Source organism: Callospermophilus lateralis, chromosome X (genome assembly GCF_048772815.1).
Source record: "Callospermophilus lateralis isolate mCalLat2 chromosome X, mCalLat2.hap1, whole genome shotgun sequence".
Lineage (NCBI taxonomy): Eukaryota > Metazoa > Chordata > Mammalia > Rodentia > Sciuridae > Callospermophilus > Callospermophilus lateralis.
In genome coordinates this window covers 38957091-38984779 of record NC_135325.1, presented here as the reverse complement: position 1 = coordinate 38984779, position 27689 = coordinate 38957091, and the positions used below count along the sequence as shown (strand labels likewise).

Below are 27689 nucleotides of genomic sequence, written 5' to 3'. Positions count from 1 at the left end.
TTAGGGTTTCTGGGAACAATGAATTCTCTAAAAATCAGTAGTGTTTAAGAAACATGTGGATTTGAAAAGTTTTTTTTTTCCCATTTGTATTCTCTCTAACCAGTATGTATCCTCACTTGCTGAGTATTGGTGAATAATTTTGGAGGCATTGTCACATTGTCAGTTTTCACATTTCAAATCTCACATTTATCTCTGTTATGATTATTGTGGTGAGGATTAAATGTTGACCCATTTTCAATGGTCTCATTTGTAGAGCTTCTCTCCAGTGTGTTTTCTCTGATGTCTAGTAATGTTTGATATATAATTTAAAATGTTTCTACATTCTCTACAATTGTAGGTCTTCTTTCCAGAATAAATAGCCTAGTGGTAAAAAGGTTTGATTTTTTTATTAAAAGCTTTGGTACATTGTTTCCATTTGTAGGGGTTCTTTTCTGTATAAATTCTGTTGTTAATAATGTTTAATTCTTCTTTAAAAGTATTATAACTTTACTTACATTTTAAGGCTTTCTCGCCAGGTGACTTCTACTGTGGTGAATATAGTTTTATTTTTGATTAAAATCTTTGCCACATCCTTCACAATTGTAGGGCTATTCTCCAGTGTGAGTTCTGCTGTGGTGAATAAGGCCTGTTTTTCTACTAAAAGCTTTGCCACATTCCTTACATTTGTAGGGCTTCTCTCCAGTGTGAGTTCTTTTGTGGCAAATTAGGGTTGATATTTGAGTAAAAAACTTTGTCAAATACTTTGCATTTGTAGGGCTTCTCCTCAGTGTGAGTTCTTCTGTGGCAAATAAGGCCTGTTTTTCGAACGAAAGCTTTGCCACATTCTTTACAATTGTAGGGATTCTCTCCAGTGTGAGTTCTTCTGTGGCAAATAAGGATTTATATTTGAGCAAAAACTTTGTCATATACTTTACATTTGTAGGGCTTCTCTCCAGTGTGAGTTCGGCTTCTCTCCAGTGTGGTAAATAAGGCCTGTTTTTCTACTAAAAGCTTTGCCACATTCTTTTCTCCAGTGTGAATTCTTTTTTGCTAAATGAGGTTTGATTTTTGACTAAATACTTTATGATAGTTTTCAAATTTGTAGGACTTCTTTTCAGAGTAAATCCTGCTTTGCTTAATATAGATTGATGTTTTCTTTAAAAACATTATCACATTCTCCTGTGTATGTTCTTCTGTGGTAAATATGACCTTTTTTTTTTAAAGCTTTGCCACATTTTTTATATTTGTAGGGCTTCTCTCCAGTATAAATTCTCTGGTGGTGAACAAAGCCTGATTTTTTATATGATTTGTGGTGTTTTCTCTCACTTGTAGTTTTCCATATTTTCTTTTGTTGTAAATGGTCAAGATAACAATTTCTATATTTTCCACTTATAACTTTGTGAAATATATGTTTTATGCCCTTCTCTGGTTAATATTCTCGGGTATGATAAGGAGTCATGGCCAGGAAGGCCAATTTTCTATAGTTCTCTAACATCACATCTCTATATAAAGTTTTCTGGGCAGGCTGAAGGCATTCACACTCCTCTTCAGTAAAATCAATGGCTACATCCCTGAATGTTAACAGTTTCAATATGAAAGTTGGTGCTTTTAAAAGCAAATGAGCCAGGTCTTGTGATGGACAACTGTAGTTCCAGTGACTGAGGAGGATGAAGCAGGAGGATCATAAATTCCAAGACAGTCTGAGCAACTTAGTAAGGCACTTAGCAACTCAGCAAGACTCTGTGTCATTGCCTGGTGCTTAGGAGTTGGGCCAGCTTCTGCACAGCAGAGCAACCTGAGACTCCGAAGCACGAGACCAAAGTCCAGCCAAATGGCAAAAACAGAGAACTCAGGAGATAAGAAGTAATAGTGAAAGCCTACCCTCCTCCTCCATGATGACACACAGGATTGGACAGTTCTCACTAAATGCTCTTGATTGGAAAGGACTTCAGAATATGCGCGTTGAATCTGAGACCAGTGAGCCTTCTTTTTGGGTGACAGGGAATATCATCCAATCCAGGCATGAATAGGGCTAGAATTTCAGGTTGTTGAGTGCTATATTTTTTTTCTTTTCTTAGATCTGGGAAATGTACCCCATTTTTTAAGGCAATGTTTTTTTCCATAAGTGGGATCTAGTGAAAAACCAGCCTCTACCTCAGAGCAAAGCTATATAGATGTCTTTTCAATTTAATGTTTCATTTTTTACTTTTGTTTAAAACTACTAAAATATTATATATGGAAATAATGGGGATCTGCCCTAAGATTATCATATTTGAGGGTTTATAAGTCTCTTTATACAAAGTTGAATTTATTTTTCTTATTACCAATTCAGGATTAATATAGAAAAACTTATTTAATGTCTTGGGATATACTCCTCCAGATCATTTAGTATACACCTACACAGATGTATTTTTAAGGTAATCATAACATATTTACTCTTTTATGGTATTTTTCACATAAAACATTATCTTACAGGGCTGGGGGTCTAGTTCAATGATAGAGCACTTGCCTAGCATGTGTGAGGCCCTGGGTTTAATTCCCAGCACAGCAAAAAAAAAAAAAAAAGTATGTTTAAATATATTTTTAAAGAGCTACATAACATCCCTGAGGATGGCTATACCATTATTTATTTAGTGGAGTAAGTAAAGGAGATAAATATCAATATTTTGCTATTTATAACTATATTCCATGTTGTGATATATTTTTATAGCTATGTCTTTTTAAAAATTTGTTTTATTTGTTCTTTTTAGATATACAGGATAATAGAGTGCATTTTGGCATATTATGCATACATGAATTATAATTTATTGTAATTAGGACCCCATTCTTGTGGTTGTACATGATATTGTATATATTATTAATTGTTTCTTTAGGATAAATTTTTCAAATTAGAAGTGTGAGAAATTTTTAAGACTTCCTTTATTGCCATCCCATCAGTGGTTTATGTACTTGCTATCCTTAACAATTCTCATTTTTTTTTTTAAAAAAAGTCTCTATTTTGGGCGATTTAAGTGAGATTCTGGGCGATTTAAGTGAGTATCTCAGCTTCTGATAAAGTTGTCGCCCAAAATTTTGCCCAGAAGTCTCAGGCATGTAAAGTCCATGGCCACTGTGGTGCTAACACAAAGATGGAATGTAAAGGCAGGCACCCAGTATTCATAAAAATTCTAAATTATAAAATGTATATAGTAACATAAAAATTGGGGAAATGGAGGGCTGCCTAAAATGCTGTTTCTATAACATAGCTATGATTGTAAAATTTGTGAAAATACTCTAGACTTTTTCATAAGTGGTTTTAATTTTCCATCAGTTTTGTTTTCTGCTTTTTTTTTCATTCATTGTTGTGTATTTTACCCTGCCTTTACTTGGCCTTCATGATTCCTTTCCCCCTGCCTTTTTTTTTTTTTTTTTTTTTTGAGGTACTAGGGATTGAACCATGGGTACTTTACCACTGCTATATCCCCAGCCCTTGTTTTTTTTAAATTTTGACAGGGTCTTGCCAAGTTGCTGAGGCTGGCCTTGAACTTTTAAATCTTCCTGCCTCAGCTTCCTGAGTTGCTGAGATTACAGGCAGACATGATGGCACCTGGGATGATTTCATGATTTCACTTTTTAATAGCCATGTGGTAGTATGATAAACACTCTTATTTACCTACCTAATCCTTCCCCTCTTCCTAGACAACTAACTTGCTGCTAGTTTGTATTACATATAATACAATACATGTATTGCTAACATTTTATTGAATATTTACTGTGAAACAAGCTTTTTTTTTTTAAGAGAGAGTGAGAGAGGAGAGAGAGAGAGAGAGAGAGAATTTTAATATTTTTCTTTTTTAGTTATCAGCGGACACAACATCCTTGTCTGTACATGGTGCTGAGAATCGAACCCGGGCCGCACGCATGCCAGGCGAGCGCGCCACCACTTGAGCCACATCCCCAGCCCTGAAACAAGCTTTATACCATGTTATTTTCTTTCCTTTGTGTTATTTTTTAATGATTGATTTTCAGGAATCCTAATATCAGTTCACAAACATTTTTGTGGCACAGCCTTTATTTCCATGTCAAACTTTCCTTCCCTATTTCTTTCTAACTTCAGATATTTATTGGAACCCTAAAATGTGCCAGGTACTGTGCTAAGAGGCACCAAGAAGTCAAAATGAATTAGTGAGTCCTTGGAGTTTGATGTTAAACATGCATGATAAAGAGGGCTGTGATAAAAGGCACTATTAGACTACGCGTCTGTCTGTCCATTCCTTTGTCCAATAATCCACCCATCTACCTATGCTTTTCCCCATGAATCATATGAGAGAGCTAGTTGCAAACATGATGCCATTTTACCTCTGAATATTTCAGTACAAGAACAAGGACATTGGCTGGGAGTATAGTTCAATAGTAGATCACTTGTCTAGCGTGAGTGAGGCCATAGATTCAATCCCCAGTGCCAGCACATGTGTGTGTATACATACAGACACATACACAAATATACACATTTTCTTAAATAACTACAATATAGTGACCAATTTAGAGAATGTTAACATTAACAGATAATAATATAATATTATTATCTATTATCCACCTCAACATTTTCATTAATTATTTTGATGTCCTTTATGGCAACTTCACCCTGCTTGATCCATGCTATAATTAAAGGTCATGTATTACCTTTAGTTGTTTTATCCTTTTTGCTTTCTTTAATATTTATTTATTCAGAATATTTATTCCATCTTTATTTTTCATAACATTGATATTTTTGAAGAATGAAGGACAGTTATGTTACAGAATGCCCTTCAATTTGAATCAATGTGAAGTTTCCTTTTCTTTTTTTTTTTTAATTTTTATTGTTGTTTGTTCAAAACATTACATAGTTCTTGACATATCATATTTCACACTTTGATTCAAGTGGGTTATGAACTCCCACTTTTACCCCATATACAGATTGCAGAATCACATCGGTTACACATCCACTGATTTACATATTGCCATACTAGTGACTGTTGTATTCTGCTGCCTTTCCTATCCTCTACTATCCCCCCTCCCCTCCCCTCCCCTCCCCTCCCCTCCCCTCCCCTCCCCTCCCCTCCCATCTTCTCTCTCTACCCCATCTACTGTAATGCATTTCTCCCCCTTGTTTTTTTTCCTTTCCCCTCACTTCCTCTTGTATGTAATTTTGTATAACCATGAGGGTCTCCTTCCATTTCCATGCAATTTCCCTTCTCTCTCCCTTTCCCTCTCACCTCTCGCCCCTGTTTAATGTTAATCTTCTTCTCATGCTCTTCCTCCCTACTCTGTTCTTAGTTACTCTCATTATATCAAAGAAGACATTTGGCATTTGTTTTTTAGGGATTGGCTAGCTTCACTTAGCATAATCTGCTCTAATGCCATCCATTTCCATGCAAATTCTATGATTTTGTCATTTTTTAATGCAGAGTAATACTCCATTGTGTATAAATGCCACATTTTTTTTTATCCATTCATCTATTGAAGGGCATCTAGGTTGGTTCCACAGTCTTGCTATTGTGAATTGTGCTGCTATGAACATCGATGTAGCAGTGTCCCTGTAGTGTGCTCTTTTTAGGTCTTTAGGGAATAGACCGAGAAGGGGAATAGCTGGGTCAAATGGTGGTTCCATTCCCAGCTTTCCAAGAAATCTCCGTACTGCTTTCCAAATTGGCTGCACCAATTTGCAGTCCCACCAGCAATGTACAAGTGTACCCTTTTCCCCATATCCTCGCCAGCCATAGCACAAGAGTTAATAACTAGAATCAACAAATGGGACTTACTCAAACTAAAAAGTGTTTTCTCAGCAAAAAGAAACAATAAGAGAGGTAAATAGGGAGCCTACATCCTGGGAACAAATCTTTACTCCTCACACTTCAGATAGAGCCCTAATATCCAGAGTATACAAAGAACTAAAAAAATTAAACAATAAGAAAACAAATAACCCAATCAACAAATGGGCCAAGGACCTGAACAGACACTTCTCAGAGGAGGACATACAATCAATCAACAAGTACATGAAAAAATGCTCACCATCTCTAGCAGTCAGAGAAATGCAAATCAAAACCACCCTAAGATACCATCTCACTCCAGTAAGATTGGCAGCCATTATGAAGTTTCCTTTTCTTTAGATTCAGATTATACATTTTTTTTTCAGGAAAATCATGTACATTAAATGTGTTTTTATTTGCACATAGTAGTAGAAGGCATGTGATGTTACTTTGTTCCAGTGTTGGGGAAGTTAAGTTTGATTACTTTGTTAAGGTTAGGCCTTCCAAATTCTTCCAGTGTAAATTTACCTTTTTTTGCCTTTGTACTTAAAAAGCAATCTGTAGGATTGCTTTGAAACTAGTAAATATCCTGTTCTTTATTCAACCTTCACCTACTGGTTTTGTCATCCATTTATGATTTTCTAACTCCATCCCTCTTTATTTATTAGTTGTCTTTTACTGTAAATAAGAGCTTTTCCTTTTCTATTTGTTCATTTGTTCTAATGAGTATGAAGTCATGGATTCTTATTTTATTAAATGGATTATATTCTTTTACTATTATTATTTTGATGCCCAAATTGTCACAGATTTTGACAGTAGGAGCTCCTTCAATTTGGTCCTCTCTGTTTTTGATATGTCCTCATCATTCTTTTAAGTATTGTTTTACTTTTTGGCAGAGTAAAGCTCTTCTAGTACTTTCTTGTCCCATTGATGGAAAATCATCTATTTCTACATGGAACCTTCTTACTTTCTAGTTTAGAAATCAGAATATGAGCTAAGATATATGTTTTTTTTTAATTCTTCAAGAAAATTTTGCTGGTCTATTTCTGAAACCTCATAGAGGTTTCTTATATGTAGAAGTTCTGTCCACATATTTGCTAAATGGACAAGATAGAGGAGGACTTGAAATACCCTGGGAAGGTAGAGAAACATAAGTAGAGTTATAGCATATATGGAAGGATCCAAATCATGCAGAGAACTCCAGCTTAGTGTGGCTTCAAGCAGAAATGAAGCTAGAGAATCAGACATGGACCAGTTCATTGTGGACTTTCATCATCTGAAAAACCTAATCTTTTGGAAGATGAGATGCCATCACAGAGTGGTTAACCGAGTAGGGAAATTATTGTTTTTATTAAATTTACATTCTGAGATTCCTCTCTGTTCTCACCAGTGAGGAGTATGTAGAGTATTGATTAGGTAAATATTTAAAATTGTTTTCCAGCAGGATTGGTATTTTTCTTTCTAAGAGGAAGTTTGAGTCATTGATTAATCTTCTTGTGGAATGGCAACAATTCTTTTAAGTAGTAGTTGTACAACCAGGACTACAAGTTCAATAGTAGTGTTCTTTGTTGAAAAATAACAAACAAAAGTACATAAAAACGCTAATTTTTAACAAAAACATTGATGAATAAGATGTACTTGATTTATTGCTACATTTATTTTTTTTTTATCTTTAGTAAAAATGTCAATAACAGGATTGATATAGACTTTCAATAACAGAGACATTCTACCTGGTTTGCAAGGTAACCAAAATAGGAAATGTAACAATCAAAATTTCTGAAATAACAACAAATTCCCTCCTTAGCTTGAATTTTGCTGTTTTAATAATCTTTATTTTTATTACTTACAGACCATACCCCAACCAGTTGGAGTTGAACAACAAGCAGCTCTTCAAAAACCAGATTTAGTTAGAAGGTAAGTATCATCAGATTCATACCTTGGAAACAATGAGGGTGAGCAGAAGTATGTGCAGTAACTAGGGAAGCTTCTGTGTTCTTATATTTATGTGTAGGTTTAATAAACATATTGGGGATTATTTTCACTTTTTAAAATTTTTTTTAAAATTTTTATTTTGCTTATTTATTTTTATGTGGTGCTGAGGATCGAACCCAGGGTCTTACACGTGTGAGGTGAGCGTTCTATCAATGAGCCATGACTCCAGCCCCATTATTTTTACTTTTTAAAAAAATATTTTTTAGTTGTAGATGGACACAATACCTTTATTTATTTATTTATTTTTATGTGATGCTGGAGATCAAATCCAGTGCCTCACACATAGCTAGGCAATCACTCTACCACTGAGCCACAACCCCAGCCCTATTTTTTACTTTTTTAACATCAATAATATTGACCATTACCTTATTTTTTAACTTATAGTGTTCTAAGAAAAGCATAAAAGAGTTTAAAAGGAAATAATAATGTAATTTATAGTAAAATGTCATATTATATTTGTAGTCATAAATTTGCATTTTTCTGTATTTGTTCAGATTGGATCATTTCTATTGTTCTGTTTTTACATTCATTGTTTCTTTCCTATATATTTTGTTATTGTGCCCATTGTCCTTTCATTAAGTTTTTATTTCTGTGATTTTATGTTTAGTTCTATAATTTCATTTGTTTCTGTTTTTAACATCTTCTACTCCTTTGACAAACTCGTTTTTTTTTTTTTTTTTGGTGATGCTGGGGATTGAACCCAGGGCCTTGCACATGCTAGGGAAAAACTCTCCAACTGAACCACACTCCTAACTTTCATTTTGATAAATGCTTTTAAAATCTTTTCAGGTAAAATCTTTTCCTGATTCATCTCGATGTTGACACTTGCTGATTGTTGATTTTGCACTTGTTGATGCAAAAAGATTTAAGTTGTAATTTTCCTGGTTTTTGGTATGACAGGGATTTTATTTTTGTCTCCTGGACATTTTGGATATTATGTAAGGATACTTTGGATTCTACATTTAAATCCTCTATTTAGCTGTCATTCTGCCTGTTTAGGTACATTGGTCCTGGCCTACTTGTAGGGGTTGTGGTTTTAGTGATGATGAAGTTTTGAGAGTTCATGCTTTGCTATTCTGGTCTGCTTCATTCACCTGGCACCTTGGTGTCCATGGTGGGGCTGCAGCGTGGAGATTTGAACTTCTCTAGGTCCACCATACAGATCACATTTTACTGCTGCAGCTCCTGCCACTGCCACTGGGGAAGCAAAGGGCCTACGTAAGCCATCTTTTGTTGAAGGGTTAAGTATCTGGAGACACTAGGTCTGGGCTGTCTTTATGCCTGACCTGTCTTCTGCCATTGTGTTAGTATTAGGAGATGGTTAGTTGCTTTATTTTTCAAGTCCTCAGAGTTCCTAATCAATCTTTTATCTTTTCATTCTTTAGTGCTATCCTGATTTTTTTTTCCAGATTTTATTTTTTTAGCTCTTCTTAGTGGGGACAAGCAGGCAGAGTTGAGTTTTTGCTATGTTGTCACAAACCCTAAGCTGGTGTTTTTTAAGGTTACTTTGGAATATGAATGATATAGCCCCATTGGCTAAAATTAATGTCTCTATTACCCTATGAAGGTGTTATTTATGCTGCCAATTCTCTGTATGTTTTAGAACTCTAGGGGCATTATTATTATTTTAATTAAAATGTTTTCTTTGTGGTGCTGGGATTAAACCCAGGGACTCAGGCATGTGAGGCAAGTTCTCTACCATTCAGCTATGCTGAAAGAACTTAGGAACAGTATTAATATGTCTTCTTTTTCATACAGACATAGAAGAATTAGGAATTATTTTTATCATTTTTGTGCATCTCTATAGAAATATTTTATGAATAGTTTTTAGCAAAAGGACTCAATCTAAAAATTAATATCTGAAAAAGGTTGTCTGATACTTATTGTTCTTTTTATTTGAATTTCAGATATATTGGAAGATATTTATTCAAATATTCAAATATCTTCACTTTTATTAAAGAAAAATCTGAAAAATTTCACACAGATAAACTAAATTAACCTGCCCTTTCATAATCATACTGATTTGAACCTATAAAATATAATCAGTTAGAATTAGTTATATTGATCTGGGTGCAGTGGCACATGCCTCTATTCCCAGGAATCCAGGAGACTGAGGCAGTCTGTCAAAAAAAAAAAGCTACCCAAGAACTATAAAATGTTAATTATTTTGAACCATTTTATTTATTGATTGATTGATTGTACTTGATATTGAACACAGGGGCACTTTACCACTAAGCTACATTCCTAGCCCTTTCTATGTTTTATTTTGAGATAGGATCTCACTACATTGCCCAGACTGACCTCAAATTTACAATTCTTCTGCCTCATTCTCCTGAGTACTTGGGATTATAGACATGAGCCACCATGTCTAGCTTGAAGAATTTTTTTTCAGGGGATGGAACTCAGTGCCTCTGTATACTAGGCACGTGCTCTATTTCTGAGCTACATCTCCAGGTGTTCTACCATTGTTATATGATTCCTTTTCATTTATTTTTCTGCCTCTTGCATTATTTTTGTCTCTCACATTCAGTCTGTCTATCCTTATTGAGGTCTCTCCCTTATTTTGAGTGAGATTTTTCAGTTTAGAAGTTTTATTTGAACATGTTAATGAAGTAACCCCAAAATAAACAAGATAAAATTTATCAAGAGCATTCTCTTTTAAAAGGTTTCACAAAGGTCTATAACTGGCAATGTTTTTTTTTCATTTCATTTTTTCCAAATATAAATGATATAATCACATTTTTCATAACTTTAAAAGATAGCTTTATTTATATATAGTTTGCATACAATTTATTTATATATAATTTGCATACAATTCAATTTATCTTTAAAGTATATGATTCAGTAACTTTTAGTATATTCACAGAATTCAGCAATTATAACTTTTTAAAAGATATTATATTATTTATTGATTTTCCTTAAACATTATTTACAATTAAATAATCAAAAGTTTTTTTTGGTGATTTTTATTATCAGGATTGGAATGAGTTACTGTTTGTTTTTTTTTTTTTTTTTTTACTAGCTTGAATCAAGATGTGGCAGCTGTGAAGGAAAACACCAATAACTCTGATAACCCAGGTGGAAATGGCAAACAGGATCGGATCAAACAGAGAAGAGCTTCCTGTCCCCGACCAGAGAAGGGGACTAAATTTCAACTTACTGTCCTTCAGGTCAGTGTGTGGATATGGTTTGGTTGTAGTGCATGTAGAGGTCTTCGAGAGTCAGGGGGGGATAATACTGTGATAAGTGTAGAATATTATGAAACCCTCTAAAAGCTGACTTTTCCTCCATTAAAAATTTTCTGATAGGAATGTTTTGTGTTAATTTTTAAAGGGGAATAAAGGAGAATAAAAGGCAGAAAATAAATCACTTATAACTACCACTGAGAGCTAGCTTCTACCATTTTTTATTTGTTTTCATTTCTTTTTTTTTTTAATTTTATTTTATTTTTTTATTGGTTATTCAAAACATTACAAAGATTGCAGAATCACATCGGTTACACATCCACATTTTTACATAATACCATAATAGTAACTGTTGTATTCTGCTACCTTTCCTATCCTCTACTATCCCCCCTCCTCCCCTCCCTTCCCATCTTCTCTCTCTACCCCATCTACTGTAATTCATTTCTCTCTTTATTTTTTTCCCATTCCCCTCACAAACTCTTATATGTAATTTTGTATAACAATGAGGGTCTCCTTCCATTTCCAAGCAATTTCCCTTTTCTCTCCCTTTCCCTCCCACTTCATGACTCTGCTTAATGTTAATCTTTTCCTCCTGCTCTTCCTCCCTGCTCTGTTCTTGGTTGCTCTCATTATATCAAAGAAGACATTTGGCATTTGTTTTTTAGGGATTGGCTAGCTTCACTTAGCATAATCTGCTCTAGTGCCATCCATTTCCCTGCAAATTCCATGATTTTGTCATTTCTTAGTGCTGCGTAGTACTCCATTGTGTATAAATGCCACATTTTTTTTATCCATTCATCTATTGAGGGGCATCGGGGTTGGTTCCACAGTCTAGCTATTGTGAATTGTGCTGCTATGAACATCGATGTGGCAGTATCCCTGTAGTACGCTCTTTTGAGGTCTTCAGGGAATAATCCGAGAAGGGCAATAGCTGGGTCAAATGGTGGTTCCATTCCCAGCTTTCCCAGGAATCTCCATACTGCTTTCCATATTGGCCTCACCATTTTGCAGTCTCACCAGCAATGTATAAGAGTACCCTTTTCCCCACATCCTCGCCAGCACTTGTTATTGTTCGACTTCATAATGGCTGCCAATCTTACTGGAGTGAGGTGGTATCTTAGGGTGGTTTTGATTTGCATTTCTCTGACTGCTAGAGATGGTGAGCATTTTTTCATGTACTTGTTGATTGATTGTATGTCCTCCTCTGAGAAGTGTCTGTTCAGGTCTTTGGCCCATTTGTTGATTGGGTTATTTGTTTTCTTATTGTTTAATTTTTTGAGTTCTTTGTATACTCTGGATATTAGGGCTCTATCTGAAGTGTGAGGAGTAAAAATTTGTTCCCATGATGTAGGATCCCTATTTACCTCTCTTATTGTTTCTCTTGCTGAGAAAAAACTTTTTAGTTTAAGTAAGTCCCATTTGTTGATTCTTGTTTTTAACTCTTGTGCTATGGGTGTCCTATTAAGGAATTTGGAGCCCGACCCCACAATATGTAGATCGGAGCCAACCTTTTCATCTATCAGACGCATAGTCTCTGATTTGATATCAAGGTCCTTGATCCATTTTGAGTTAACTTTTGTGCATGGCGAGAGGAGGGGATTCAGTTTCATTTTATTGCATATGGATTTCCAGTTTTCCCAGCACCATTTGTTGAAGATGCTATCCTTCCTCCATTGCATGCTTTTAGCCCCTTTATCGAATATAAGATAGTTGTAATTTTGTGGATTGGTTTCTGTGTCCTCTATTCTATACCATTGGTCCACCCGCCTGTTTTGGTACCAGTACCATGCTGTTTTTGTTACTATTGCTTTGTAGTACAGTTTGAAATCTGGTATCGCTACACCTCCTGATTCACACTTCCTGCTTAGAATTGCTTTTGCTATTCTGGGTCTTTTATTTTTCCATATGAATTTCATGATTGCTTTATCTATTTCTACAAGAAATGCCGTTGGGATTTTGATTGGCATTGCATTGAACCTATAGAGAACTTTTGGTAATATTGCCATTTTGATGATGTTAGTTCTGCCTATCCATGAACAGGGTATATTTTTCCATCTTCTGAGATCTTCTTCTATTTCTCTCTTTAGGGTTCTGTAGTTTTCATTGTATAAATCTTTCACCTCTTTTGTTAGGTTGATTCCCAAGTATTTTATTTTTTTTGAGGATATTGTGAATGGGGTAGATGTCCTCATTTCCAGTTCAGAAGATTTGTCACTGATATACAGGAATGCCTTTGATTTATGCGTGTTGATTTTATATCCAGCCACTTTGCTGAATTCATTTATTAGCTCTAGTAGTTTCTTTGTAGACCCTTTTGTGTCTTCTAGGTATAGGATCATATCATCCGCAAATAGTGATAATTTAAGTTCTTCTTTTCCTATTTTTATGCCTTTAATTTCTTTCGTCTGTCTAATTGCTCTGGCCAGTGTTTCGAGAACTATATTGAATAGAAGTGGTGAGAGAGGGCATCCCTGTCTTGTTCCAGATTTTAGAGGGAATGCCTTCAGTTTTTTTCCATTTAGAATGATGCTAGCCTGAGGCTTAGCATATATAGCTTTTATAATTTTGAGGTAAGTTCCTGTTATCCCTAGTTTTTCTAATGTTTTGAACATAAAGGGATGCTGTACTTTGTCGAATGCTTTTTCTGCGTCCACCGAGATGATCATATGGTTCTTATCTTTAAGTCTATTGATGTGGTGAATAACGTTTATTGATTTCCGTATATTGAACCAGCCTTGCATCCCAGGGATGAATCCTACTTGATCATGGTGCACAATCTTTTTGATATGTTTTTGTATACGATTTGCCAGAATTTTATTGAGGATTTTTGCATCTAAATTCATTAGGGATATTGGTCTGTAGTTTTCTTTCTTTGAGGTGTCCTTCTCTGGTTTGGGAATCAGGGTGATATTGGCCTCATAGAATGAATTTGGGAGTTCTCCCTCTTTTTCTATCTCCTGAAATAGATTATGGAGTATTGGTATTAGTTCCTCTTTAAATGTTTTGTAAAACTCTGCTGTATATCCATCCGGTCCTGGGCTTTTCTTGGTTGGTAGTCTTTTGATGGCTTCTTCTATTTCCTCCCTTGATATTGATCTGTTTAGGTTGTTTATATCTTCCTGATTCAATCTGGGTAGTTCATATGTCTCAAGGAATTTATCTATGCCTTCACTATCTTCTATTTTATTAGAGTATAGGGTTTCAAAATAATTTCTAATTATCGTCTGTATTTCTGAATTGTCTGTTGTGATGTTGCCTTTTTCATCCCGTAAGCTAGTAATTTGGGTTCTCTCTCTTCTTCTCTTTGTTAGTGTGGCTAGTGGTCTATCAATCTTATTTATTTTTTCAAAGAACCAACTTTTAGTTTTGTCAATTTTTTCAGTTGTTTCTTTTGTTTCAATTTCATTGATTTCTGCTCTAATTTTAATTATTTCTTGCCTTCTACTGTATTTGCTGCTGATTTGTTCTTCTTTTTCTAAGGCTTTGAGGTGTAGTATGAGGTCATTTATTTGTTGGCTTTTCCTTCTTTTAAGGAATGAACTCCATGAAATGAATTTTCCTCTTAGAACTGCTTTCATAGTGTCCCAAAGATTTCGATATGTTGTTTCTGAGTTTTTGTTTACCTCTAAGAATTTTTTAATTTCCTCTTTGATGTCTTCTGTAACCCTTTGTTCATTCAGTAGCATATTGTTTAATCTCCATGTGATGTAGGGTTTTTCCTTTCTCATTTTATTATTGATTTCCAATTTCATTCCATTATGATCAGATAAAATGCATGGTAGTATCTCAACTCCTTTGTAATTGCTAAGCTTTGCCCTGTGACATAATATATGGTCTATTTTTGAGAAGGATCCATGTGCTGCTGAGAAGAAAGTGTATCCGCTTGATGTTGGGTGGTATATTCTGTATATATCAATTAAGTCTAAGTTATTTATTGTATTATTGAGCTCTATGGTTTCTTTATTCAATTTTTGTTTGGAAGATCTGTCCATTGGTGAGAGAGGTGTATTAAAATCTCCCATGATTATTGTGTTGTGGTCTATTAGACTCTTGAACTTGAGAAGAGTTTGTTTGATGAACGTAGCTGCACCATTGTTTGGGGCATATATATTAATGATTGTCAAGTCTTGTTGGTGTATGGTTCCCTTGAGCAGTATGTATTGTCCTTGTTTATCCCTTTTGATTAACTTTGGCTTTAAGTCTATTTTATTTGATACAAGTATGGACACCCCTGCTTGCTTCCGGGGTCCGTATGAGTGATATGATTTTTCCCAACCTTTCACCTTCAGTCTGTGTATGTCTTTTCCTATCAGATGAGTCTCCTGTAGGCAGCATATTGTTGGATCTTTTTTTTTAATCCATTCTACTAGCCTATGTCTTTTGATTGGTGCATTTAAGCCATTAACATTTAGGGTTACTATTGAGATATGGTTTGTATTTCCAGCCATATTTGGTTATGTATGATACTTAACATGTTTAGTTTTTCCTCTATGCTTAGTTTTTCCTTTATTGTACTACCTCCCGTTGTTGGTTTTCATTGTTATTTTTCATTTCCTCTTCCTGTAATGTTTTGCCAAGGATGTTTTGAAGAGCTGGTTTTCTAGCTGCAAATTCTTTTAACTTTTGCTTATCGTGGAAGATTTTTATTTCATCTTCAATCCTGAAGCTTAATTTCGCTGGATACATGATTCTTGGTTGGAACCCTTTTTCTTTCAGCGTTTGAAATATGTTGTTCCAGGATCTTCTAGCTTTCAGAGTCTGTGTTGAAAGATCAGCAGTTATCCTGATTGGTTTACCCTTAAATGTAATCTGCTTCCTCTCTCTTGTGGCTTTTAAGATTCTCTCCTTATTCTGTATGTTGGGCATCTTCATTATTATATGTCTTGGTGTGGATCTCTTATGATTTTGTATATTCAGTGTCCTGTAGGCTTCTAGTATTTGGATTTCTTTTTCATTCTTTAAGTCTGGGAAGTTTTCTAGTATTATTTCATTGAATAGATTACTCATTCCCTTGGTTTGGACCTCTGTACCCTCTTGTATCCCAATAACTCTTAGGTTTGGTTTCTTGATGTTATCCCATAATTCTTGGATGTTCTGCTCATGATTTCTTAACATTCTCGCTGTGTTTTCATTTCTTTATTCTGCATGTACATTTAGCATTTTACATTAAGATTGTGATAGTACTAGTAATTATAGCAAAACTATTAAATTCTTTTGTGATAGACACCCCAAATGTTACGTATTAATTTTTTTTGTGTGTACTGGGGATTGAACCAAGAGGCACTTTACCACATAGCCACATCCCCAGACCTTTATTTTATTTTATTATAATTTTGAGACAGCATCTCACTAAGTTGCTTAGGGCCTCACTAAATTGCCCAGGCTGGTCTTGAACTTGCAGTCTTCCTGTGTCAGCCTCCTGTGTCACTGGGATTATAGGCTTGTGTCACTGTGCCCAGTTTATGCATAAATTTTTCATGTAATGCAAACACTCTATATAATAGGTGATAATATACTCTTAAGAAATGAGAATGTCAAGAGAGATAATTTGCTTAAGGTCATACAACTAGCAAGTGATAAAGTCAGATCTTAACCCAGATTAGACTTCAAAGTCTGTATCTGTAACCAGTACAATATATATTTCAGTTGGTTGCTGAAGTCTACATACAAATTTATATCCCCTCTCTTTTTTGGCAGCACTGGGGATCAAGCCTGGGGCCTCATGCATGCTTGGCAATACCCTACCACTGAGCTATATCCTCAAACTATTTTGTCTTTTTCAAAACTTATCATGTATATTTTCCTATATCACTAAGTAAGTTTTCAATAACATTTTAAATGGCTACATTAGATAGGCCCTTGTATACAAATATAATTTTAGCATTCCTTTCATTGTCATACTTTTAAAATTTGTTCTCTTTTTGCCAGTCTTTTCCCCTAACTTTGTCTTCATTCTCTGCAGCAAATATCCTAGAACATAAATCTTTGTATCTGTCCCCAATTATTTCCGTAGAATAAATAGATCCCTAGAAATAGATTAGTGGTTTAAAAAGTGAAAATTTGAGGCTTGAGGGTGTAGCTCAGTGATAGAGCATGGGCTTAGCATATGCAAGGCCCTGGGTTCAATTTCTAGCATATGCACATAAAAACATTTCTAAAATTTCTAAATACATGTTGCTACATTAAGAGAATTTTGGAAATGAGTGATTAAATTTAGATATTGCATTGCATAAAGCTAGAGTGACTATTATAACCTTTTTTTTTTTGCTTTTTTGTAAAAGTTCCATTTTATTTCCTACTTGATCACATTTCTATTTATTTATTTATTGTAACTGTGGGGATTGAACCCAGGGCCTTGCACATACTAGGTAAATGCTCTACCACCTAGCTACATCCTAGCCCTTTCAATTAAAAAAATTTTTTGAGACTGTTGTCTCAAGTATCTTGCTAACTTGCTCAGGCTGACCTCAAACTTGCATTCTTGCTAACTAAGCCTCTAAAGTAGCTGGGATTATGAAGGTGAACCACTGCATCCCACTCTCATTTAAGATTTTACTGAGTAATTTGTACCTGTTATATTTGTCATAGGATGGCTCTTTATGTAGTATTTCACAAAGGGAAAACAGAATGTTTTTAGAGTGTTAATGTGTAAGTCATTTTCAGCATTTATTATATGTGAACTCATCCTAGATAGTCTGTGTACAATTTACAAAGTGAAGACAATGAATCTTAAACTGGTGAAATATGTATTCATAGGTGTCAACCTCTGGAGACAACATGGTAGAGTGCCAGCTGGAAACACACAACAATAAGATGGTCACCTTCAAGTTTGATGTTGATGGTGATGCACCAGAAGATATTGCAGACTATATGGTAAGTATCGTAAATACAAATTATTTTCCCTTAAACATTATCTGTCTCTTATTTTCTCTATATTTATTTGGAGCCATCTCTCTTTAAAGGGCATGGTTAGTTTTAAAATTTATACAGAGGTTCTGATCAGGATAAGCTGCTGCATCTTATTTAGTTTCAGCATATTCTTTCGAAAAATATGAAAGAGTTTTATTGTGGATCAATATTTTTTCCCTTTGCCTGTATGTTGAGATAATCTAATAAACTTTATAAAAATAATTCCATTGTGTGGGTTACTGATTAAATCAGAATCTTTGAAGTTGAGGCCTAAACATCAATAGTTTGTCAAGTTACCAAGGTAATTTCTAATGTGCAAACTACTGGTCTAACATCTTCCATGTAAATGTTCAAGTTATTTTCTTCATTTCATTTAGTTTTTTAATATTTTCTTTGAATTAGTAGGCTTAAGTTAGTATTTTTCTCCTTTATTGGATAAGTATGGGATCTGGGTGGTAGGAGAGTGCATAATGCATTTGTTTCTGCTTTTTTGGTGAAGTGGAAATAAATTTGGGGGGAGGGGGTGTTACCAGAGATTGAACCCGGGGTACTTAACCCCTGAGTCACATCTCCAGCCCTTTTAAAAAATGTTTTATTTAGAGACAGGATCTCACTAAGTGGCTTAATGCCTTGCCATTGCTGAGGCTGGCTTTGAACTCACAATCCTGCCTCAGCCTCCTGAGCTACTGGGATTACAGGCATGCACCACTGCACCCGGGCAAAATTAACATTTTAAAAGTTAATTTTGTTAGTTATGCTTCTTAATTAGCAGAGTATTTTTTGAGATGACTATACTTTCATAATTCCCGTGTACACTTAGCCCAACTAAAGGTCTTTGGGCTGTTATGAAACATCTCCAAAGATGATGAATTTTATGATTTGTGATTGAAAACCTTTTACTTTGGACATCTTTGTTGTAAACATTGGGTTAAATCCTCAGCACCACATAAATAAATAAATGTCCACTGACAACTAAATAAAAATTAAATAAAAAGAATAATTGAATGTATTATGTGGTGTTTTATTGCTGGTCTTTATTCTGTTTTGACACTTGGATTTAGATACTCCATATTTATGTTTTTCTTTGTGGTAACCACCATTAATACAGTATTATAATTTTGAAGAAACTAAATTCATTCTCATGAATAGACTGACTTTTGTTGTGGGGCAGGTTGAAGATAACTTTGTGCTGGAAAATGAGAAGGAAAAATTTGTAGAAGAATTGAGGGCTATCGTAGGTCAAGCCCAGGAGATCCTTCATGTCCACTCTGCTGCAGAAAAAGTCATTGGACTTGACTCTGTTATCTTGGAATCTAACAGTAACCAAGTAAGAATGATTGTTTAGCAAATGGGTCTTTTTGAATACGTGTCAGGAACTTCTTTATTTATCTATTCATTTTTAATTTAGACAGGATCATCTGAACAAGTCCAGATAAATTCTGCTTCTACCCAAACCAGCAGTAAGTATATTTAATTACATTTACCATTTGGCTTTTGAAATAAGACATTTGGAAACTTTAAATTATATCCCTTCTTGGAGAAAAATGTTAGCCAATAAAGTAATTTGATAAATTGTTATTTTCTAACACTTTGAAAGGACCTTGTATCTCAGATATAAAAATTCATTCACCAAATTTCCTCCAAGTGTTGGTTCTTTATCTGATTAATGTATTTCTCAGTTGTCACATGGTATGTTACCAGAAAAGCAGTCACAGTGTGATGACTTTTAATGGCCTGTTTAAAACAAAACTGGTCAATTGATTTTTCAGATATAAGATGGACAGAAAGTTTCTCAACTAAAATCATTGTATTCTAAGTTTGCCTCATGTTTTAATAGTCATATAGTCATATTTTATCTTTATTTTATTCCACTGATGACACACTTATACAGCTCTGATAAGCACTACCATTATACTTATCCTATTACTATTGGGAATGTAGGTATAAGACAGATAATTTTTTTAAAAAAATATATTTTATTTTAGTTGTAGTTGGATACAATACCTTTATTTATTTATTCGTTTGTTTTGTTTATTTATTTATTTTTATGTGGTACTGAGGATCAAACCCAGTGCCTCGCACGTGAGCACTCTACCGCTGAACCACAACCCCAGCCCCAAGACAGATTCGTTTTTGAAATTAGTTTTATTAAGTCAATGAAATAAATGAACTGACATTTGCTTGGCACATTGATTTCTTGCTAATTATTTCTACAGATGAATCTGCTCCTCAATCATCTCCAGTTGGTCGGTGGCGATTCTGTATCAATCAGACAATAAGAAACCGAGAGGCTCAGTCTCCTCCTTCTCTTCAGCCTTCAATGGCTGCAGTCACTGGGCTACATCCATTTCCTAGTAAGCTCTCATTCACTGCCAGGCTTTTCCAGATTTGGAGGATATGAATGTAAAACATACCATATTTTAACTTATTTCTTGAATATTTTACAACTATTTTCATAAGCATATTTGAAGACAGTGTATAACTTTAAATATTTTTATTTAATATTTATAAAAAAGCAAAGTTGTTTTTTTTATTCCAGCTTGGATTGTTTGATATTTTGTGTCTTGTTTATAAGCATATTCTCTCTCATATCAGTTCTCATTTGTCCCTTGCTTTTCCTGTCACTTTTGAACTTTTGTATTAGTCTATGCTTTGCATTCATCAGTATGTAATTAACTGTTACTTTGTTATTGTTCCAGGTTCACAAAGTAAAAATAATAAGGAAATATCACAGGACACACTGCTCAGTATAGAAAATAATCCATGCCAGCATGCACTTTTTACTTCCAAATCAGAAAACAAGGATGTAGTTGATGGTAAGATTTCTGAATATGCTGGTGTAAAAAGTGAACAGCCAGCTATACTTTTTCAAGTGGAAGATAACAGGCAGATAATGACACCAGTTACCAGTAGTTCCACTTATTCCACTACTTCAGTTCCAATTGAATGTGAGGGACTCACTGGCCAAACAGGCATGTTCATACCTGTATATTCATGTCACCCACCTGCCAGTCAGGCTGATGTGCTTGTAGCTCATGGTGGCAAATCAACTCAGATTGCTGGTAATGCTGTTACAACCTCAACATTTGTATCTGATCAAAAACCTCAGTTCTTACCAGGACAGCAGCCAACTATGGATGCAGAGTTTATTTCCCAAGAAGGAGAAAACATAGTGAACACTGAAGCAAATTCTCCAAAAGCAGTTGTTTCCACTCAGACTCCTGGCCTTGAATCAACTACCCTTTTACCCACTACTGTCCTAGAGTCAGATGGGGAAAGACCTCCAAAAATGGAGTTTGCAGACAACCGAATTAAAACTCTGGATGAAAAATTAAGAAACTTGCTCTATCAGGAACACAGCATCTCTAGCATCTATCCTGAGAGCCAGAAGGACACCCAAAGCATAGACTCTCCTTTTTCTTCCTCTGCTGAAGATACACTCTCCTGTCCAATGCCAGAAGTCATAGCCATCAGTCACTGTGGAATTCAAGATAGCCCTGCACAATCCCCTAATTTCCAACATATGGGCTCTAAGATTCTCTCCAATGTGGCTGCAAGTCAGCCTGCTAACATATCAGTGTTCAAAAGGGACCTGAATGTGATAACTTCTGTACCCAGCGAATTGTGTTTACATGTAAGTATCAGTCTTTTTGTTTCCTTATGATTTTAAAGAAATGCCTTCTCTTCTAAAATTCTGTGTTTTGAAATGAGATTTTAAGGACACAGGTATTTAAGGATGCCATGACCTATATGCTACAGGTGCTCAGAAATTCTCAGGAGACCTGGTAGACTATGGGTAAGAGAGCCCTCTAGTGAAGTAACTAGGAACTTGCAAGCAGTGTCTATATTTGTTTTAATGATAGGGGAAAAAAACCCCTGATTTATAGAAGATTCTAATAGAAAGAACTTACTTTTTGATTTCTACTTCATAGTTTAATTTAAACGTGATTTGATAGGTTTAATTTATTTGGAAAAAAAGTTAAAGTCATCCATAGTCCCATGACTTTTTTTTTTTTTTTTTTTTTTTTTTTTTTTGGTACTAGAGACTAAACCCAGGGGTGTTCTACCACTGCGCTACATCCCCAGCCATTTTTATTTGTTTTCATTTTGGCACAGGGTCTCCCTGAGTTGCTGAGGCTGGCCTTGAACTTGTGAGCCTCCTTCTTCAGCCTCCTAACTTACTGAGATTATAGGTTTATACCACTGTGCCAGGCCTATACTTAAAGTATATATAAACACATACATACAGGTTGAGTATCCTATATCCAAAAGGTCTTGGTTTTAAAAAGTGTTTCAGATTTTGGAGTTTTTTAGATTTTAGAATATTTGCTTAATGAGATACCTTGTGGGTGAGACCCAAATCTAAACACAGAATTCATTTATGTTTCATGTATACCATATACACAGAGCCCACAGACAATTTTTTCCAGTATGTAGTGTAAAAAAACATGGATTGAGCCACATTATATAAAATCATATGTGAAATTTTCTACTTGTGATATCATGCTAGGGCTCATAAAGTTTAAGACTTTTTTTTGAGCATTTTGAATTTTAGATTTACAAATTAGGGGTACTCACCTATGTAATGTAGGAACACTAATTTTCCTTTTTTTCTTTCCTTATTTCAATTTTATATTATTTTGTGTTATTTGTGATTGTACCTAAGGCAAGCACTCTACCATTGAGCCATACCCCCAGTCCTAGTTTCCCTTTCCTAGCCCTTCAAATCACAGAGGTAACCACTAGTAATTTGGTGCTTATCCTTATTGACTTTTCTTAAGCTTACACAAATATGTTTACATATATATCATAATATTTTCTTCAGAAATATATCATGCTCTGCAACTTCTTTTAAATATTTATGTACAAATACTTCACATATGTTGCTCTGCATTATCTTTAATTATGCACATGCATCAGTGTCATTACATATAGTTCTACCTTTTTAACTATTAAAAATAACTGCATAATAAATTATTCAATAGATATAATTAGTTTTATTGATAAACTAGTAATTTTAAATTTAAAAGGTAACAAGTAAACACAAAAGTCATTTATAAAGATTATAGATTTAAAGTAACTGTTGGCTGGGGATGTAGCGTTCTTGCTTAGTGTATATGAAACCCTGTGTTTGATCCATAGCACTACATTCAAATAAATAGTTAACTGTTGTATTGCTACCTCTTATTCCCTGAACCCTTTGATGTTCCCAATTCTAATTCTGTGGTCATCACCATTAATGACCACTTGTAATTTTTTTTTTTGGTGTGTGTGTGTGTGTGTGTATGTGTGTGTGTGTGTATGGTATATATTTCTTGATTTGGTAATTTTAGATAATACCCATCTACTTGCTGCTACAGAGAGTGAGGGTTTGACTCTATGAATAAAAACCAAAGCCAGTTGCCATAGTACATGCCTGTAATCCCAGCTCCTCAGGAGGCTAAAGCTGAGGAGGATTGCAAGTTCGAAGTCATCCTCATCAACTTAGTGAGACTATATATCAGATAAAAATAAAAAGGAATAGGGATGTAGCTCAGTGGTAGAGCACCCCTGGATTCAACCTCAGTACCAAAAAAACTGAAAATCAATAAATATGCATTTATATTATGATCATGTGTGTGATACAATAACAACAAATGACTGGAACCATAAGAAATGAAATGTTTTTCTCTACCATTTAAATTTTGTTGCTCAGAGGAGATTATTTCAAGCATCAAGGTCAAATGGATTATTTTATTTGTTTCAGTGTTCATTGCTATATCTGAATCATATTTAGTTGTCACTGTTTCTGTTGTCCTCAAATTATTCTTTTTTCCCCTGAAATACTTCTGTGAGTAATGTTTTCAGATATGTTACATGGTTATCTAATTTGTCTTTGCTGTTGTTTTTGCATGTCCTAACATATCTTAATTTTGCTTCACACTTGATTAAGAGTGAACGGTAGGATCAAAATCTTTTCTTCTCAGAACTTAGAAGACATTGTTTTACTGTCTTTTAACCTCCTGTGTTGCTGATGAGAGTGATGTTAATTTGATTATCATTCATCTGTAGGTGGCTTGTTTTTATTCTAGACCACTTTCCACAATGTGGAAATGTTCTATATCTATGTAGTCCAATATGATAATCACTAAACCACACATGACTATTCAGCACATAAAATGTGACAAGTGTAACTTAGGGCTTAAAGTTTTAATTTAATTTAAATTTGAACAGCTACATGTGGTTAGTGACTTATAAAACACAGGATATGAAACTATTTTTTTCTATTCATTGTGAACATAACTTTGATGGCCTTTTGATTTTGAAGATTAGTATCTTTTTTATTTCTAGTAAACTTTATTATTGTCTTATTTTTCCTTCCATTGTCTTTCTGGCTTCAATTTAGAAGTGTTATAGATATCCAGACTCCTGGATATATCCTCCATATCTCTTAACAGTGTGTTCTCATTTTTAATTTATGTTCTCAGGCATAACTTCAATTTTCAAAAGTATGTCAGGTTACTATCCTGCTACTTAGCCTTTTCCAGTTAATTTTTCATTTGACAATCATGAATCTGAGTTTTGAAATCACTCTTATTCTTGCCTTCTTTTCCACAGCAGTCTATTTTTGCACATATTTTTTCCCAAAATTTAAAAAAAAAATTTGGAGGGGGGAGGTGGGTACTGGGGATTGAACTCAAGGGCACTCAACTATTGAGTACCATCCCCAGCCCTATTTTGTATTTTTATTTAGAGACAGGGTCTCACAAGTTGCTTAGCACCTCACCATTGCAGAGTCTGGCTTTGAACTCTTAATCCTCCTGCCTCAGTCTCCAGAGCTGCTGAGATTACAGGGATGCACCACTGCACTCAGACAAGTTTTGTTTTTTTCCTTAGAAAATGTACTAAAGATTAATAGTTGAATATATAAATCATGTTTACAAATCAGAAAGAAAAGATCAGACCACTCAGTAAAATAGTCGAATCATTTAGACATATGTCTCACAGAAGTGGAAATATAGATGTCTATATAATGCTACCTCTACATATGACACAATGGGAATGAAATTTCAACATGAATTTTTTTTCGTTTGTTTTGAGACAGGGTGGGTCTCACTAACTTTCTCTGGCTGGCCTTGAACTCATAGTCCTCCTGCGTCAGCTTCCAGAGTATCTCCATTATACAGGACCACTGTCATATACGTTATCCATTCTTGACCTAAATGTTGTATAGTTCATGACTGTATATTCACACATCTCTCTGACAATATGAAGGTTTTACCCAATGTTATTAATGCCATTTCCTTGGCTTTTCCTCTATTTCAATTTAGTGTTTCTTATAGTGTTGGATTTCCATAGTGGTGATTCTTAGTATGTGTGCATTTTTTTCTTTTTCTCTCGCAAGATTCCTTATTCATCTGTCTATAAATGCTATGCATAATCACCAAATGCTAGCCTTCCTCCAATAATTGGAGGAAAAACATGGGATGTCCTTTCTGGCATTGGATATTATCACTTGACTCTAATGCTACCTGGAGGATAGCCCAGTAGCTACTCTCTGAAGGCAGGAGAGTTTACCCTCCTCCAAAATATTGTCTCCTTTTGACCTTTCGTTTGGCCACATACCATTTCCATTTTCTACTCTTATTTGAAGGGTAGATGTTCTGCTGTCTTTTGTTTGTTGTCGAGATGGGAATGGAATGGGCAGAGCTGAGTGTCTGTTCTTCTTTGGTATCCCAACAAATGCACTCTTCAGTACAGTGAGTATCTTTTGAGCAGCGAATAAATAAAAACCTCTATTTTTGTGGAGTTCACATTCTAGTGGGCGAAACAGCCCCTAGACAAATAAAATTTTTATAAAAAAGGGTGGTGATAGCTTAGAGGATTACTCTACACAGAGTGGCCAGGGAAATACTTGTATATAGTAATAACATTAACAGATAGATATTTGTTCAAGCAAAAGAAGGCCACTTAAATAGAAGGATGTTGAGAGATAATTTTGATGAGACAAATAGGTGATAGATTTTGTAGAGTTTTATAAACATTTTAGCCAAGCACTCATCCTTTTTGGTGAACCACAGCTCATTCTTGCGGCTCATATATATGTCACTGGAGTTTGCAGCATTTTGAAACAGTTCCTACATATGACATGATCTGTTTTTTCTTCCTTCAGTCATATATGTTTGTGTCTATATCTATTTTTCCTGTTTTATCTAGGTATTTGGATTGATACGGGAGGACAGAACATATATTAAATATGCCATCTTGTTCCAGTTACTATACATTAAAAATCTGTAATTTCAGTGGAATCAATGCAACATGTCTAAATTGTAATATTGAGGGTTATTTCACTTCCTCATTGAAGTAACATTATTACCATTCCAAACTGGGACTTTGGACAATAAAAGCTGATTGTTCAGAATTCATTATAATCTGCCCTAAGTCAAATAATGCTTATCTAAGACAGTATGCTTACTGTCATATCGAACATCTTCCTGCAGACAAATGCTAAATCCCATTTTTTTATTTGTTTGTTTTGTTTTATGGTACTGGAAATTGAACCCACTCAGAAGTACTCTATCACAGAGCTACATCCCCAGCCTTTTGTATTTTTAATTTTGGAACAGGGTCTCACTAATTTCTTGGGGCTGGCCTTGAATTTGTGATTCTCCTATCTCAGTCTCCTGAGTCACTGGGATTACAGGTGTGTGCCACTGTGCCCTCCCCATTCTTTGTGCTTTTATGTTTGCCTTTAATCCTCTAGATTTATAGTGACCATTCTTATGTTTCCCAAAGTATTTGTTGTTGTGTCTATTAATTTTGTATTAATTATTATAGGAAATATATTTTTAAGATAAATGGATACAACAGTTATTTCTGGTTTTAGCGGGCAGTATATAGGAAGACAAGAAGAGTGATTTTCATAGCTAGCATGGCCTAATGTTAACAACAATTTTTAGAGGAGGAATTTAAAGTAATTTTGTGTTTCTTTGTAAATTTCTGTGTGCTTACATAAAGTGAAAAACTTGATTCATTGATATTTCTCTGTTACTCTAAGTGCCTTAGATATTTTGTTTTTCTGTTATATGTAAGGTATTTTTTAAAATATATTTTTAGTTGTCAATGGACCTTTATTTAATTTATTTATTTGGTGCTGAGAATCAAACCCAGTGCCTCACAAATGCTAGGCAAGCACTCCACCACTGAGCCACAACCCCAGCCCATATGTCAGGTATTTTTAACTCTTAAATAATATGTTAACAAATGAACATTTCATTTTAATTGCATGGGATTTCAGTAATCTTTTTAGTAAATTGGTACATACAAAGGAAATAATTTAATTTTCAATTTTCAAAGGTGACATAATGATGAAAAATATTCTGTGGAAGATTAATAGTCTTCTCTTATATTCATCTGAAGTTTAAATGATGTTTTCAAAGAAATGGTGGCAACTGGGAATGCAGCTTAGTAGTATTATGATTGCCTAGTATGCACAAGGCCCTGAGTACCATCCCCAATACCTCAAAAAATGGAGAAAGAAATGAAAGGATTAATTTCTATAAATTGAGTACTTCAGGTTCAGTCTGATCTAGTACTATAATATAATTATATACAGTATCCTATTTTTTTTTCCATTACTGGGGCACTTTGCTACTGAGCTACATTCCCAGCACCTCTTATTTCTATTTTTTTTTTTTTTTTTTTTTTGTATTTTGAGATAGGGTCTCACTAAGTTATTGAGACTGACCTCAAATTTGCAGTCTTCCTGTTTTAGTCTCCTGCATAACTGGGAAGTATCCTATTTATGATTAATGATTAGTTCACATAAGAAATTGCACTAGGCAAAAAAATTCTCCAACTTAACTAAATTACTGCT

At 34.6% G+C, this 27689-nt stretch overlaps 1 protein-coding gene across 4 annotated transcripts in view; it reads left to right on the top strand.

Annotated features, from left to right (window-relative positions):
- Positions 1–27689, top strand: part of Wnk3 (WNK lysine deficient protein kinase 3) — a 140021-nt gene that overhangs the window by 81292 nt on the left and 31040 nt on the right. For all 4 annotated transcript variants that reach the window (XM_077107182.1, XM_077107180.1, XM_077107181.1 and 1 more), the window contains exons 10-16: positions 7597–7661; positions 10762–10909; positions 17681–17797; positions 19005–19160; positions 19242–19293; positions 20050–20187; positions 20533–21467. In XM_077107182.1, coding sequence (XP_076963297.1) covers positions 7597–7661; positions 10762–10909; positions 17681–17797; positions 19005–19160; positions 19242–19293; positions 20050–20187; positions 20533–21467 — 1611 coding nt within the window. The remainder of the gene's footprint in view (positions 1–7596; positions 7662–10761; positions 10910–17680; positions 17798–19004; positions 19161–19241; positions 19294–20049; positions 20188–20532; positions 21468–27689) is intronic.